The sequence below is a fragment of the Lontra canadensis genome, unplaced genomic scaffold (genome assembly GCF_010015895.1).
Source record: "Lontra canadensis isolate GAN:19392208 unplaced genomic scaffold, GSC_riverotter_1.0 scaffold15, whole genome shotgun sequence".
In the NCBI taxonomy this organism is placed as follows: domain Eukaryota; kingdom Metazoa; phylum Chordata; class Mammalia; order Carnivora; family Mustelidae; genus Lontra; species Lontra canadensis.
The window spans coordinates 2,474,286-2,490,964 of record NW_022631009.1 but is presented as its reverse complement, the minus strand read 5'-3'; the positions used below and the strand labels follow the sequence as shown (position 1 = coordinate 2,490,964).

The following is a 16,679-nucleotide window of genomic DNA, read 5'->3' as shown; positions in this document are numbered from 1 at the left end:
TCTCCTTTTTTCTAGACCACTTGTCCTTCTTGGTTTACTCCCTTGTTTGCTTTGGAGCATATCTTTCAGTAACTACTTTGACTAAAACTTTGTGGAATGTAAATTTTTTTAAGCTCTTGCATATCTGAAAATATCTTTACTTGACTGATAGGTCATAAAGAATCCTAGGTTGAAAATCATCTACCTTCAGAGTTTTGAAGACATTGCTTTATTATCTTCTGTGTGACTCTTCCTATTGAGAAACCTAATACTATTCTTATCCTTTGTAGTATTTTATTTTTGGTATATTTGTTTTTACCCCTTTCTGGAATGTTTATCTCCAGAAGCCTTGTCCCTGGAAGCTTTACCCTGATTCATGGTGTGTATGTATTCTCTGTCCTCTCCCTCTGTCCTCAGTTTATTAAGCTATATAGTTGATGAGCCATTTCAATAGAAGATTCACATTCTTAAATCTGAAAACCTTTATCTTTAGTAATTTTTCTTTCTTTTTCTTTTTTTTTTCTTTCTAGAACTTTTATTAGTTATATAAAAAAAAAACCTGGATCTTTCCTATTTCCATATTGTTTTCTTTTTGTTCTAGTTTCTAGGCAATATCTTCTGCTTTATTTTAAGCCCCTTTATGGAATGTTTAAAATTTGAGCTCTCATGTGCTTAACTTTTAGAAGTCTTTTCTTGTTCATCATCTGTTCCTTTATAAAGAACCCTGTACTTATTTCCTGGGGTGTAGTAGATTCTCTTAGTTCTATGAGAATATTAATTAGAGCAAGCTTTCTTTTGTTCCCTGCAGTGTTTTTGTTTCTGCTGGGCACCTTTTTCCTTTTTGCTGGCTTTAGTCTCTCTTTTTCATTTGGACTTTTGCTCTTTTGAGGGTCCCAAAAAATAAACCCGTTTACTCTCCCAAAGTTGGAACCGATTGAGAAATAAAACTGAGCAACACACTGATGGAGATAAGCAACAGATAAAAGCTGTATTGAAGGATATGACTTTCTAGATCTATGCCCAGGTGAGTTTTCTGATACACCCAGAATTGAATTTCCTCCCCTTGAATGAAGAACTAGGCAAATGAAGATCAACCTTGTGAGGGCAGGGCCCCTTACCACGTTGTAGAGAGCGTGCATCCTAAGGACTTGCTAGCTCAGAGGAAAGTTGGAGAGAAGGATCTGATCAGAGCATGCCTTATTTCTTCTCCAGGCTAGCTCAGTGAGTGAGGGAGGGAGATGGGAGCTGGAAGTATACTGGATCAAAGTCCTTCCTTCTATGTGTAAACATAAGACCATGGAAATGCAGAGTCCCCTCTTTCCTCAACATGTTTTCTTTTTTGTTTTTAATTCTTTATTTAAATTCAGCATAGTTAACATATACTGTATTATTAATTTCAGGGGTAGAATTTGATAATTCATCAGTTGCATACAACACCCAGTGCTCTATACATCAGGTGCCCTCCTTCATGCCCATCACCCAATTACCCCTTTCCCCCACCCACGCCCCTGCAGCAATTTCCAGTTTGTTTCCTGGAGTTCAGCATCTCTTATGGTTTGCCTCCCTCTCTATTTTCATCCTATTTTTCCTTCCCTTCCCCTATGTTCATCTGTTTTGTTTCTTAAATTCCACATATGAGTGAAATCCTATGATATTTGTCTTTCTCTGACTGACTTATTTCACTTAGCATTATACCCTCTAGTTCTATCCACATCATTGCAAATGGCGAGATTTCATTCTTTTTGATGGGCGCGCGCGCGTATGCGCGCGCACGCACCCCCCCCCCCCCCCCCCCCACACACCATATCTTCTTTCTGCACTCATCTGTCGAGGAACATCTGGACTCTTCCCATCATTTGGCTATTGCGGACATTGCTGCCAGAAACATTGGGATGCATGTGCTCCTTTGAATCACTATGTTCCTTTCTTTAAAAAAAAAAAAGATTTTATTTGTCACCGAGAGAGAGAAAGAGAGAGCACAAGCAGGGGAAGCAGCAGGCAGAGGGAGAAGAAGCAGGCTCCCCGCTGAGCAGGGAGCCTGACAAGGGTCTCGATCCCAATACCCTGGGATGGTGACCTGAGCTGAAGGCAGACAACTTTACCAACTGAGGCACCTAGGCTTTCCTAATCACCGTTTCCTAAATGTCTGGAGGTTCTTTTCTGTCTGTTCTGTTTTCGACGGGAAGCTTTACATACCTTGCTCTAATATACTGTCTGGCCCGCTGTGGTGTAGAGCGGTGGAGTGACAAGGCATCCTTGGTTGTGTGCTCCTATCCCTACCTCCACTTCAGTATCAGGATCATGCTCTTTTCTCGAGGGGCATTCAGTTTTTCAAAAGGGGGACCCCTTTGCTCTTTCTAGTGGATCATTTATATTATAGCTGCTAGCTTCCCGGCTCCGGGGCTTGGAGTCGGACCTTTCGGTATGTACACTTCCATTTTGTCCCCCAGTTTTAACCCCAGCTTCAGGGCTGCCTTTCAGTGTGCCTGATGCTCCATGGGCTGGGACTCTTTTTCAGCTTCTACCAAAAAAAAAAAAAAAAGAGAGAGAGAGAAAACAGAGTCTCCTAGCTGTGAGGGCTGTAGGGTGGTATAAAGACCTTTAGTTCTAAGGTCTTTACCCTGCCCCTTCCCTAAACATCCACGCATGCCGTCCTGTTTCAGCCTGTCCCCCCATCGTCTTCCTAACACCTCACAGCAGTGCCTCTGCGGGCACCCAGTTGACTTTCCTCTGCTGTACCAACTCGGCTACCCCTCCACCATCATCTTACCTTCCCAAATGTCCAAAACTGTCATTAGTTATTGTTTCTGCTTTGGTTGTCTTTTTTAAAATTCCTTTGCTGTGAGTTTAGATTTGGGGAAGGAGAAGAAAAAGATGGAAGTGGCCAACCTACCACATTTAACTCAAAGTCTTACAGGTTTTACTTTTCACATAAACATAAACGTTCTTAATGCTCTGCAGCATATTCTGAAAACTTGCAAACTTGCCTTTACCATTCATCACTTCGTGGTATGAACAGATTACTCTATTTTTGTTTATCTTGTGTAGCTGGAAATTCTATCATTACCTACAGATGGGCTTAAAATGAAAACAGGCGTACATAGGAATGTTGATTTGCTGGAGAAATTCAACTGTTTTACTTTTGAAAATATTTATCGTAAGAGTAGTAGATGCATTTCTTGAGAGATTTTTAAAGTAATAGTTGCATGGTTTTTCTCTGTCTTACAGAAAGGAGAAAGTTGGCCAACCTGCCTGAAGTAGTTTCTATTGATGAACTCAAAAGTCTATTAACACTCATAAGGGAACGCTTTTTAGATCATTTTGATGCTTTTATTCCTAAAACAATTCCAATAAAGACAGACAAAATTAAAACCGCCAATATGTTAAATGGTAAGTTTTTTGTTAGTTTAAAATATTAGTTCTTTTCATATGTATTTCTCATCATTTAGACATTAAAAGCTTTCTGGCACTTCTTTCATTAAGCATGTTTAATAGAATTGTTTTGAGCAGAGGGAGAAGCATTTGAAGGTGATTCCTCTTAGTAATTGCACTAAGCTGGATTTCCATTAAGCTATATTTTCCTAAGATGAGAACAGTAGAACCTACACAAGTAAGTTTACCATAGTTAAAACTACCTGCATTAAAATGCTCCCTATTTGCTGTTCATTGTAGCAGGAACAGTCCCCAAACTTCATTGAAGGAGCAGGAAAGCATTTCTCTATTAACTTATAGCTCTGTTTTCCTGGTTCCTATTCTTGTGATGTGTTTGAATACAGTGAAGCTTTACAAGATCTAACAAGAAAGCATTTGATGATTGCCTCGCATTTTAAATGCACAGGGTAATTTTTTTTTTATTCCATGAGAATCATTTTTATTCCATTGGTTAATAAGAAAATGACCAGAGTCAAGTTAACAATAATGTTTGTCAGATGCCTTTCTCTGTTTGACACCATAGAGTACACAAAGAAGTAAAAATGTGGATCCTTGAATGTCAGCAGGTTATGATGTATGTCGGAAGCTAATTACAGATACAGCACACACTGCCGTTTCAAGAGCCCAGGCTCTGGAGCTCAGGTGCCAGGGCTCAAGTCTGAGTTTTGTTACTTGTTCGCTGGACATCGTTGGGCATTTATTCCACCTCTCCCTGCCTCTGCCTCTTCATGTTTAAAATGGGCTTAATAATATCTCCCACTCACTAAAGTTATTGTGAGGATTAGTTGAGTGGAGTGGGTATATCTAAGAACATAATAAATGCCGAAGAACCATTAGCTGTTTGTATTCTCATGATCATCGTGCCTTACCAGTAAGAATGTTCTGTAACAGGGGCACCTGGGTGGCTCAGTGGGTTAAAGCCTCTGCCTTCGGCTCAGGTCATGATCCCAGGGTCCTGGGATCGAGCCCCTCATGGGGCTCTCTGCTCAGCGGGGAACCTGCTTCCTCCATTCTCTCTGCCTGCCTCTCTGCCTACTTGTGATCTCTGTCAAGTAAATAAATAAAATCTTAAAAAAAAAAAAAAGAATGTTCGGTAACAGTGTAGAGTAATTGGACAGGTGTTGGAGGCAGTGTGAGATTCCTTGTCGGGGAGCGGGGGTGTTCCGTAAATGAGAGCCCCAGCTTCTTGGTTGCGTAATGTGCTCCAAAGCCAGATGAACAAGGCTGGATGCAGCTCTGCGGCTTACTTGCTGTGTGACTTTGGGCAAGTTTTCTAACCTCTCTGAGCCTCGGGTTTTTTTCATCTTTAAATTAGAGATGACATAGGTTGTTAGGAGGATTAAAGGAGTTATTTATAAATTGCTTAGAAAGTTGCCTGGTGTGAAGTACTGTATATTTGTTTTTAAATAAACGAATGTGAATTTAGAGGAGAGGAATATAACTAGTGTAGGAGAGTCACAGAACACTGTATCAGGAGCAAAGGGACTTGGATGTAGGTCTTGAGCAATGCATAGGGTCTGGGTAAAGTGGCGAAGATGGGATTTTCCTGGGGGTAGAAGCTGCATGCCCGTGGAGTATGGACGTAAGAAAGGGCAGACTGAGATCCAGACAGAAGCTGGCTTACTCAGAGAATTTGTGCAGGAGATAATGGTTACAAGGTAGGAAGGGCTGCAATCATTGCATGGGTTTTTCTGTAAGTATGGACACGTGTCTTACAGTTACTCATACAAGGTCAAGTCCTAGAACACTATTAACACCCTGAGCTTACAGGGGTGCTCATCTTAAAATGTCAATCAGATTATATCACTCCTTTGCTCAGAGCTTTGTCATTTCTTTCCATTGTACATAGAATGTGTCGTCTTTAATACGGCTTACAAAAATCCTAAATGATGTCTACCCTCATACCGATTCTGGATTCCTCCAGTGTCACATTTCTGTTTCCTTGGTGCCACAATCTTTCCATTCCTTGAGCACGTTACCTTCCTTTCCACCTCAGGACCTTTACACATGTGGTGTCCTCTTTCTGGAATATTTTTCTCCCAGTCTTTACCTGATTAACTGACAGTCATTCTTCCAATCTTGACTTAAATGTTACTTCCTCAAAGAGGCTTTTCCAGATTTTCCTCATTTTAAATTGTTTCCAGTGATCCTCATCTTCTATATCTTTCTTTTTATTATTTTTCCTATTTTAAATTATATACTATAGATGTAATTATTTATTAATAACTGTTTGTCTTCACCAGTAACCATATGTTCTCTGAGAGTAGAGTGTGTCTGCTTGCTTTCTCCAGTGCCCTCGAGCTTAAGACCGTACCCAGAATAGAGGAATTGATTCCTCCCAAAATAACATTTAACAAATGAAAGAAACCCTGAAGGTTTTTTTAGAGCCTGAACTGAAATTTGACAGGTTATACATTTGAATATGACTCCTAATAATGAAGCTGTGATTTTTAACATCCTTGGTAGCTTTTATTTGAGTAAATACATCTAGATGCAAATTATACAGGAAAAGAAGCAATAAGGTCAATCATGTTTCATATTCTGATCCCATTATTTAATAACCATGCTCATTACGAATTATTGGCAATCATCAGGATTATTATTGTCCTTTTTTTTTTTTTTTTTTTTAAAATAAAAACTCTAGCACTCTAGCATGTGTAACATGAAAATCAGCAGGGAGAAAATGTCCTGATCAAACCATTTTCTCTACTCATTGCCACAAAGTTGCTAAAAACTTTCACAATGCCAAGTGTCATATCTGGATTCAAAATACAGCAGCTGTCTCCTTTACCTCAGGCCATGGGGGCACATAAATACACTGCATAAATGAGTTTTCTAGGTAATTTTATAAGATCACAGTTTTATTATTTTAAATATTTTAATAAGACTCTTCTAGTATATGTTTATAATTCTTACTTTATTAAACAGAATATGCCGACTACAGTATAACCTTTTCTTTGTGATTTATTCGTATTTATGTATGTAAGGCTGGGATGGCCTATATTACTGTGCACGTATTATCATCTGTAGTATTACTTCTTTTTTGTTGGCCTTGATTTGTGTAGGGCAGGTTTTGAGTCCCTATCGCTTTCATTTCTTTGTTTCTCCTATAAAGTAAGACACTTAAAAAAAAAAAAAGGCAGCATTCTTGGTTTCTCAGAATTTTTTTTTGTGTGTGCTTTTTGTGCTTTTTGGTTATCAATATGTCCTAGTGTCCTGACTGCCACATAAATAAAATATTGTGTCTTACTTTACTGTAAGAATTATATTAAATTATTCCCCAAAAGTACATATGAATGTTTGTCCAAGCACTCCTTACTATTTAGTCTGTCATTTATATTTATGTAAATTGTGTAGTCAACATTAATAATTATATTGTAATATTTAGAACAGTTAATGTCTACTTTTATTTAACATGACTGCTGTTCTTTTGAGTTCTCAGCATGTATCTGTTCAGATCTGCTAATGATATTTGCTTTGTACTTCTAGTGGAAAGCCATGTCAACATTAAAAAGTAGATTATTTCATCTTAAATTTTATTGCCATATAAAATAGCATTTCACTACCCTTACTATGAGGTGGGAAGTAGTATATCTAGATGGTGTTTGGTGGGGGCAATACAATGTAGTCATTAAAGATATTTTTAAAATGTTCAAGATTGAGTAGTTTAATGAATAAATAACATGCAGTTGGCTTCGGTTTTATGTTTTTTCTTTTTTTGTATAAAAATGCCTTTACCAAATTATCATTTTGTAAGACTTCAAAGTATAAAATGGATATTTTTGTCAGAACTCTTCGTTAGTCAGACCACTAATGTCCAGTAATTTTCAGCTAATTTATTAGAATAGCATGTAGTAGTTCAAAACAATATTAAAAACCAGATGGTTTGAGAATCCTAAAAGTAATACAGTTAGTAATTTTGACAGTGCTGAAATAGTTTGGATGTACTCATAATTTATAATGCAAATGGAAACTGTCCCTTTTTTTTTTTGTAAATTTTTTTTAAAGATTTTATTTATTTATTTGATAGAGATCACGGGTAGGCAGAGAGGCAGGCAGAGAGAGAGGAGGAAGCAGACTCCCCACTGAGCAGAGAGCCCAATGCGGGGCTGGATCTAAGGACCCTGGGATCACGACCTGAGCCGAAGGCAGAGGCTTTAACCCACTGAGCCACCCAGGCACCCCTGTCCCTTTGTTTTTGATAGAGACTGTAGTGTTATTAGCAATCTTGGTTCATTGCAGCATACTAGCTAGAAGAGTAAACACACTGTTAGTGAAATAACATTTAATATTAGTGATTTACTTGAAGATGTATATGTATATAATGTATAATATATGTATATTATACATTAATGGATAAGTGAAAATTCTTCCTAAGGTAACCTTTATCTGAGAACATCTTATGTTATCTATTATATTATTATACTTTTGAGAATGAAGTATTCTCTTTTAAAAACATGAACTTTTGGGGGCACCTGGTGGCTTAGTGGATTAAAGCCTCTGCCTTCGGTTCAGGTCATGATCCCAGGGTCCTGGGATTGAGCCTCTCATCGGGCTGTCTGCTCAGCGGGGAGCCTGCTTCCCTTCCTCTTTGTCTGCCTGCCTCTCTGCCTACTTCTGATCTCTGTCTGTCAAATAAATAAACAAAAATCTTTATTAAAACAACAACGACAACAACAACAACATGAACTTTTCTGGGTAATGCTGCTAATTCCTGTTTCTGGTGTGAAAATCACATAGTATATCCAATAGATGCTCCATGGAATTGCCTCCTTTTCATCTAGTATGAATTTCACCAAAAAAAAATATGCAAATTATGCTTTTATTCCACTGGAGCCCTCATAGTGCTAATCCATTTTCTGAATTCTAGGTCATAACTTGTATTATGAGGAGATAGTAATATAAACAAAGCTTAACAGTTTTTTTTTTTGTTTTTTTTTTTCATTTCCAAAAAAACTTTTCAATGGCATTTTGCATGGTTTGGGCCATCAGAGATATCCTTAATAAATGCCTGGGTAAGTATTGCACAGCTTATCCAGCACAGCTTTTTTTTTTTTTTTTAATAATCAAGTATTTTGTTCTTGCCTTTTTTTTTTTTTTTTAAAGATTTTTATTTATTCATTTGACAGACAGAGATCACAAGTAGGCAGAGAGAGATAAGGGGGAAGCAGGCTCCCTGTTCAGCAGAGAGCCCAATTCGGGGATCCATCCCAGGACCTTGAGATCATGACCTGAGCCTAAGTCAGAGGCTTAACCCACTGAGCCACCCAGGCGCCTCCCAACACAGCTTTATATACACGTGTGTGTGCATGTACACGTGGATGGATGGATAGATCTACATGTATATATTTTCATATAGCAAAATTCAATATGTTAATAATTTTCAGTACTTATTTAGATTTCTTTCCCTTTAGACACCAGTTCAGTGGAACCTACTTCTTCAAATACAATGGAAAACAACCCTCTGGAATGGCCAGAAAGGCATGTTCTTCAAAATTTGGAAAGTTTTGAAAAAGCTAAACAAAAAATGAGGTAATAAAATTTAAATAACTCAGTATTTTTAAATGAGCATTTTTTTCTTAATCCTTACATCGTGTTTATGAAATGTACATACTCTCTAGTTTTCATAGGAAATAATATTTCCCTTATTAAAGGAAGGTATGCGTACTGTAAGTAGCTAGAGCATTAGTAGGATGTTGAGACAGTGCTGCCCCTTCTCAGCCTCTACTTGTACTTCCTGTGTGTACCTATTCACGGTTAACGTTTTAGTGGATCCCTTTCCAGACTGTCTTTACTGCTCTACGTTCTGGGTGTTAGAAGGTGGAAGAGGGACGGTAAAGTATCCTCCAAACTGCGAAGGCACTCGGAAATGTAAAAACAGAGCAAACCCTTCCATACCTTCTCTACAGTTTTATTCAGAGTAACTTACTGACGGGGTTTCAAGCAGATGACAGTCTGTTCTCCACAGCTGTTTTCCACAAAGTCCAGACCATAATCTGCAGACTTTGTAGAGTGAGGGATGAGCAGAGGTCATTGTAGTGGGGTCAAAATGTTTAGCAGATCTGGTGGGGCCATCTGTGTGCCAGAAAGCAGAAAGGGGAAGAAACTAGGCTATCTCCGCTAGTTACCTAAACAGCTTCAGAGATGGTGTCAGTATTGTCAGCACTCCCACATCTGGGATATTTTCTTGACCTATGCTTTCATCTTTTAGTTTTTTGAAGGTTATATTTTAAATTCCTAAAAGGTTTTTTTTGGTTCTCAACTCTGTTTTTTTCATTAGCAATCTCTTCTTTTATCAGTGATGAGAATTCAGAAGATACTAAAAGCATGTTAATTGGAAACTTCTTTCAACTTGTTTTCTCTGTTCCTTAGATGGTCTCATTATCCCCGGACCTGTGCTGTTTGTTCCTCTGGTGTTTTTTTCTTATGTGTAGCTTTCTTCCCATTTCTGATGGTCCTTGATTGTCACTAGGTTGGAATTTAGTACGAAGCTGCTTTATATGGGTAGTTGGTGTTAATTTTCTCTATATATGTGTCGTCCTGTTACCTGCCTGTTCTCCTCTGAATATCATGGGGAGGGAGATGCAAGGTGGGGCGTACCTAGAAGACTTCACGTTGGGACACCTCTGGGGGTATCAGAAGGTAGGCAGCCTTGGGTTTTCACTCAATACTGAAAGAACAGGGCTTTATGCTGGGGGCATCAGCTCTGAGACTGGGACAGGCACTGAGTTCTGGATCTTCAGAGGCAATTTCTCTGTTTTTCACTTGAGATAAAACTGCAGAGATAAGGGGAGGTGTGGGAGGGTGGTACTTTAACAATTGTTCTGTAGGGCTCTTAAAATGCATTGCTGGATCTCTGCCCACTGCCACTCCACCTCTCTGACGAGTCTTACCTGTGGCATTGTGGGATGAGAAGACGACAGAGGCCACACTGCTCTGTTTCTTTCTCTAGCTCTAATTTACATGCTTGCTCTAGTTTATCACTTTTGTTTTTTCCACCATTTTTTCATCTTCCATTTCTCAACCTTCCTATGAATTTAGTGTTTGGTACTTCCTCAGTGTGATTTCCATTTGTTTGAGTGGAGATGTTAATGTGTATGTTTAATGCACCATCGTCTTGAACTAGATTGTTTGTCATTCAAGGTCTAGATCCAATATCACGTTTCTCTTAAGCCTTTTATAAATGTTGCAACTCAGTGTTCTCTTCCTTCATCAAGCACCCAAGGACTAGATCATTACCTCTGTCATGAAGCTTATTTTATTGCACCTTTTTTACCTCATTCCACATTGGTATATCTATCTCCTTTCACTCTCCTTACCTCCTTTCTCCTACTCAAGTCATACCTATATTACTAAATTACACGCAGTGTTTATGAGTCAATACATTATCATCAGTGAACTCTTTTTAGTGTCTTCCAGTGATATTTACAGAGTCAATGCTCAACTACTTCTCAGTGCATCACAATATGGGGAGATATCATTGAATTTTTGGTCGGGAACAAAAATTACTTTGCATATTTTCAGAATTTGTGTTGTGTTAAAATAAGCTTCACTGGCGAATTAAGGATGCTTTACATAGTGAAATTCAGAAGGCAAGAATTTGGTTTTGGACAAACTCACCTATTCTGTGACTTTGTTGCCTCATCCTTAAGATGGGGATAACAATCCCAGTTCTAATTCAAAGTTGTCAATGCTTAAAGAGATGACTTATGAAAAAATACTTTGTAACTTTGCAAACACTGGACAAAATAACATGCTATTATTTTATTGATTGATTGATTTTAAACTAAGACATATCTTGGTGATATAATTTATCACAAACTGTGCTTTGAAATTGCTTTGATATCTTTGTGTCCAGGGTCCTATGTAAATGCAAATTACACGTGCCCCCAATGCATCTGGCCTATAAAATGATTGGGAGTAGTATTCATTAAGAAAACTTTGTGAATCACAATTAAAGAATAGCTGTGTAGAAATTAAATTAAACTTATAATGTAGTTCCTACCCTCTTAGGCTATGAAGTTCAGAGAAAACATTTGTGTATATTCTTGTTTGACTGTTTTTATTAGATTTATATTTTCAATTTAAAATCAAGCTCTATTACAAAGCTGTAATCATCAAAACAGTATGGTACTGGCACAAAAACAGACATACAGATCAGTGGAACAAAATAGAGAGCCCAGAAATGGATCCTCAACTCTATGGTCAACTAATCTTCAACAAAGCAGGAAAGAATGTCCAATAGAAAAAAGACAGTCTCTTCAACAAGTGGTAGTGGGGAAATTGGACAGCCACATGTAGAAAAATGAAACTGGACCATTTCCTTACACCGCACACAAAAATAGACTCAAAATGGATGAAAGACCTCAGTGTGAGACAGGAATTCACCAGAATCCTTGAGAAGAACATAGTCAGCAATCTCTTCCTCCTCAGCCTCAGCAACTTCTTCCTATAAACATCGCCAAAGGCAAGGAAAGCAAGGGCAAAAATGAACTATTGGGACTTCATCAAGATCAAAAGCTTTTGCACACCAAAGGGAACAGTCAACAAAACCAAAAGACAACTGACAGAATGGGAGAAGATATTTGCAAATGACATATCAGATAAAAGGCTAGTATCCAAAATCTAAAAATTTATCAAACTCAACACCCAAAGAACAAATAATCCAATAAAAAAATGGGCAGAAGACATGAACAGATATTTCTGCAGAGAAGACATCCAGATGGCCAACAGATGCATGTAAAAGTGCTCCACATCACTCAGCAACAGGGAAATACAAATCAAAACCACAGTAAGATACCACCTCACACCAGACAGAATGGCTAAAATTAACAAGTCAGGAAATGACAGATGCTGGCGAGGAATCAGAGAAAGGTGAACCCTCCTACACTGTTGGTGGGAATGCAAGCTGGTACAGCCAGTCTGGAAAACAGCACGGAGGTTCCTCAAAAAGTTGAAAATAAAGTTACCCTACGACCCAGCAATCGCACTACTGGGTATTTACCCTAAAGATACAAATGTAGTGATTCTAAGGGGCACATGCACCTGAATGTTTACAGCAGCAATGTCCACAATAGCCAAACTATGGAAAGAACCTAGATGTCCATCAACAGATGAATGGATAAAGAAGATGTGGTGTGTGTATGTGTATATATATATATACACATACATACAATGGAATACTATGCAGCCATTAAAGGAAGCAAAATCTTGCCATTTGGAACAATGTGGATGGAACTAGAGGGTATTATGGTGAGCGAAATAAGTCAATCAGAGAAAGACAATTATATGATCTCTCTGATACGAGGAACTTGAGAGACAGGGCAGGGGGTCATGGGGGCTAGGGAGGGAAAAATAAAACAAGATACAACCAGGGAGGGAGACGAACCATAAGAGACTCTTAATCTCAGGGGCGCCTGGGTGGCTCAGTGGGTTAAAGCCTCTGCCTTCGGCTCAGGTCATGATCTTAGGGTCCTGGGATCGAGCCCCACATTGGGCTCTCTGCTCAGTGGGGAGCCTGCTTTCCCCTCTCTCTCTGCTTGCCTCTCTGCCTACCTGTGATCTCTGTCTGTCAAATAAATAAACAAAATCTCAAAAAATAAATAAATAAAAAGAGACTCTTAATCTCAGAAAACAAATTGAGGTTGTGGGGGGTGGGAGGAGGGATAGGGTGGCTGGGTTTTATGGACATTGGGGAGGGTATATGCTATGGTGAGTGCCGTGAGTTGTGTAAGACTGATGATTCACAGACCTGTACCCTTGAAGCAAATAATACATTATATGTTAATAAAAATAAATAAAATTTAAATAAATAAATAAAAATAAAGGATAGGAGGGGGAAAGGGACACACTGTTGGTACATTATTGATCTTTACAGAAATAGAAGTCTAAAATCATAATGTCAACATTTTAATTATATAATCACAATAATATGCTTGATTGGAATGATTAAGTAATCAGGAAGTAGTTGTAGTAATAGAAAGTCATGAATTTAATTTTTTGTGCAGGTATTGAAAGATTTTATTTCTGCTTTGTGGCAGATCGATAGCATGATCTGTGACTCAGTGCTTGATAAAACCACTACCGTTCTCTGCAAGTATTTTCCTTTTCCGGTTTTTAAACTTCCTATGAGCTTTTTGGGTTTACAGAGTGAGAGTGTAGGTAGAAATAGTACCTAATTCAGAGTCAGTCCGGTTCCGACTGTCATTTTAAATGGCTCTGTCACCCTGGGCTTGTAATACAAACTAATGTGTGGTAGTATCTTTTTCTGAAAATTAGTAATAATGATTCTTTTCTAGGTCTGGTACGTTGACTTTCACTTTAGAAAGTACTTGTTTTCAGGTATTCGTTTTGAGATAAGAACTGTTCTATCTTTGTCAAGGAAATTTGTAAGGATTAAGAACATATTGTATCTCAAATAGTTTGAGAAGTATAAACTCTTGTGTATATTTCAGGTATAATAATGATTCAGTACTTATTTGTAATGTTATAATCATGGCTAGGAGAGACCTTGGGAGAGATTTCTGATTACTGTCTCATTTCATGGTTGTGCTTCAAGTAATCTTTCAAGTTCATAGAAAATTGGAACACTCACTTTCTACCATCAATATTTTTGAGATTATGGGGTTTCAGAACATACAAAAACATTTAGATTGAAATTTTATAAAATGGATAACTTCACACTACTAAATAATCATGCCATCATTTATTTATCTTTTTTAAATTTTTTTTTTAATTTTTTCTTTCAGTGTTCCAAAGTTCATTGTTTATGCACCACACCCAGTACTCCATGCAATACGTGCCCTCCTTAATACCCACCACCAGGCTCACCCAACCCCCCACTCCCCACCCCTCCGAAACCCTCAGTTTGTTTCTCAGAGTCCACAGTTTCTCATGATTTGTCTCCTCCTCTGATTTCCCCCAACTCACTTCTCCTAATTTGTTTATTTTAGAGAGAGAGCAGAGGTGAAGGGCAGAGGGAGAGAGAGAGAATCTCAAGCAGACTACCCTATCAACTCAAAGCCCAGTGCAGGGCTTTGATCCCATGACTCTGAAATCATGACCTTAGCCTAAATCAAGAGTCAGATGCTCGGGGCGCCTGGGTGGCTCAGTGGGTTAAGCCTCTGCCTTCGGCTCAGGTCATGATCCCAGGGTCCTGGGATCGAGCCCCGAATCAGGCCCTCTGCTCAGCGGGGAACCTGCTTCCTGCTCTCTCTCTGCCTGCCTCTCTGCCTACTTGTAATTTCTGTCGGGTAAATAAATAAAATCTTAAAAAAAAAAAAAGTCAGATGCTCAAGGACTGAGCCCCCCAGATGCTCCTTATGCCATCATTTATAAAGAATGTAATTATGCTTAGTCAAGTAGTAGCATTATTGACATGGTTAACTATAAGTTTCACTTTGACTTAAAGATTTTTAAAAATATACTTTTATACTAAATGATTCACAAAGATTTTACTTTATTTTCTTTCCTAAGTATATAGTCCTATAGTTTTGTCTATTCTGGTTTCTGCTTATATCGCATTTTCCTGACTATGGTGAATTCTGATCTACTTTTAACAATCTATATAACGTTATTTTCTCAGAACTGGTTCATTACCTCGTTCATCTGAACAGTTGCTGGGTCACAAAGAGAGTCCACGGGACTCGATCACATTATTGGATGCTAAAGAATTACTAAAATTCTTTACCTCAGATGGATTACCAATTGGAGATCTTCAGCCTTTACAGATCCAAAAGGGGTAAGTGACAAACTTATAATTGCCAATTAATTTTTTTCTAAAGAATTTATTTTATTTATTTGACAGATAGGGATCACAAGTAGGCAGAGAGGCAGGCAGAGAGAGAAAGAAGCAGGCTCCCTCCTGAGCAGAGAGCCGGATATGGGGCTCGATCCCAGGACCCTGGGATCATAACCTGAGCTGAAGGCAGAGGCCTCAACCCACTGAGCCACCCAGGCGCCCCATGCCAATTAATTTTTTTTTTAAGATTTTATTTATTTATTTGACAGAACGAGAAATCAGAAGTAGGCAGAGCAAGCAGAGAGAGAGGGGGGAAGCAGGCTCCCGGCTGAGCAGAGAGCCTGATGCGGGGCTCGATCCCAGGACCCTGAGATCATGACCTGAGCCGAAGGCAGAGGCTTAAACCACTGAGCCACCCAGGTGCCCACCAATTAATTTTTTAAAAATCATTTTAAAACACATTGCATCTCATTTCCTTAGTTAATCAATGCCTATGCTCCTTGTGCTCCAGGGATTAACGGTTGGACTTAATCCTCACATTTTACCTTAGCCAATGTCCTGTTATTTGGTGTTATTGAATATAAGGAAAACAAGGAAAGTAAAAGCAAAAGCAACCTCAGTTTATTCCCTATAGAAGTCAGTAGCTTCTACTTTGTAAACAAAGGACAATGCTATTTAAGAAAAAATTATAATTTGACTTGCAAATTTTTTAAACTCTTTTTTTCTATGTTATTCTCTAGTTTTGATTTTTGCCATTACCTGTCATGACATTGTCATGTCATGGCTAATATTAGCAAAAAGAACAGCCTTCAGCTGAAGAGAACAGAAAAGTATAATAAAAATGCTTTTAAAACTATAATATTACTGAGTACTCAGTGTCTGTGTGAATAGTTTACTGCTAATTTGACTTCCAAGACAACTAAGTTACTAGTTAATAAATACCAGATGTTGCTAAAGTTGACTTAATTACAGGTAAAATTGTGATGTCAATTACCTGTGAGATTTGAATCATTTGATCACTCTCCCATCTTAATTGTTAATACATTATTTTGAAGATCTCCCAGAGAACCTTAAAAATTATAGATCATTTTAATCACTTCTACAAAACTTGTTTTGGCAAATATTGATTTTAAAGGTACACTTTGGAAGGGATTTATTTGACATTAGTTATATCTCATAAATCATCCTGGAGCATATTGCCTTCATGTGAATATTCACTCGAGAGAGAGAGAAGGAGCAACTTTGAAAACTTGAGAATCTTAGTAATTATGGGTTTTAATGACTTAATGATCTTAATGACATAAAAGTATAATTTTTCTTTCCTCATCGCTTTGAGATATTGATACTCCTTTTTATGGGAATCAAGAGAGTGAAGAAGTATATCCACATTTTTCATCTATTTAGCTATTGGATATTGTCCTTCCGGATCATTAAGTGTGAATTGACAAAGTTGAACAGATTTGCCAAAACTGAATTTTATATGTTGTACTCTTTTTGAAGAGAGCATCTTTCTAGATGCAACATTAGG

General features: G+C 38.1%; 1 protein-coding gene across 4 annotated transcripts in view; it reads left to right on the top strand.

Moving 5' to 3' along the window:
- The window catches only part of MTBP (MDM2 binding protein), an 83,733-nt gene that overhangs the window by 51,210 nt on the left and 15,844 nt on the right, over positions 1–16,679 (top strand). For all 4 annotated transcript variants that reach the window (XM_032858413.1, XM_032858412.1, XM_032858411.1 and 1 more), the window contains 3 exons: positions 3,208–3,369; positions 8,826–8,943; positions 14,996–15,151. In XM_032858413.1, the coding sequence (XP_032714304.1) occupies positions 3,208–3,369; positions 8,826–8,943; positions 14,996–15,151 (436 nt within the window). The remainder of the gene's footprint in view (positions 1–3,207; positions 3,370–8,825; positions 8,944–14,995; positions 15,152–16,679) is intronic.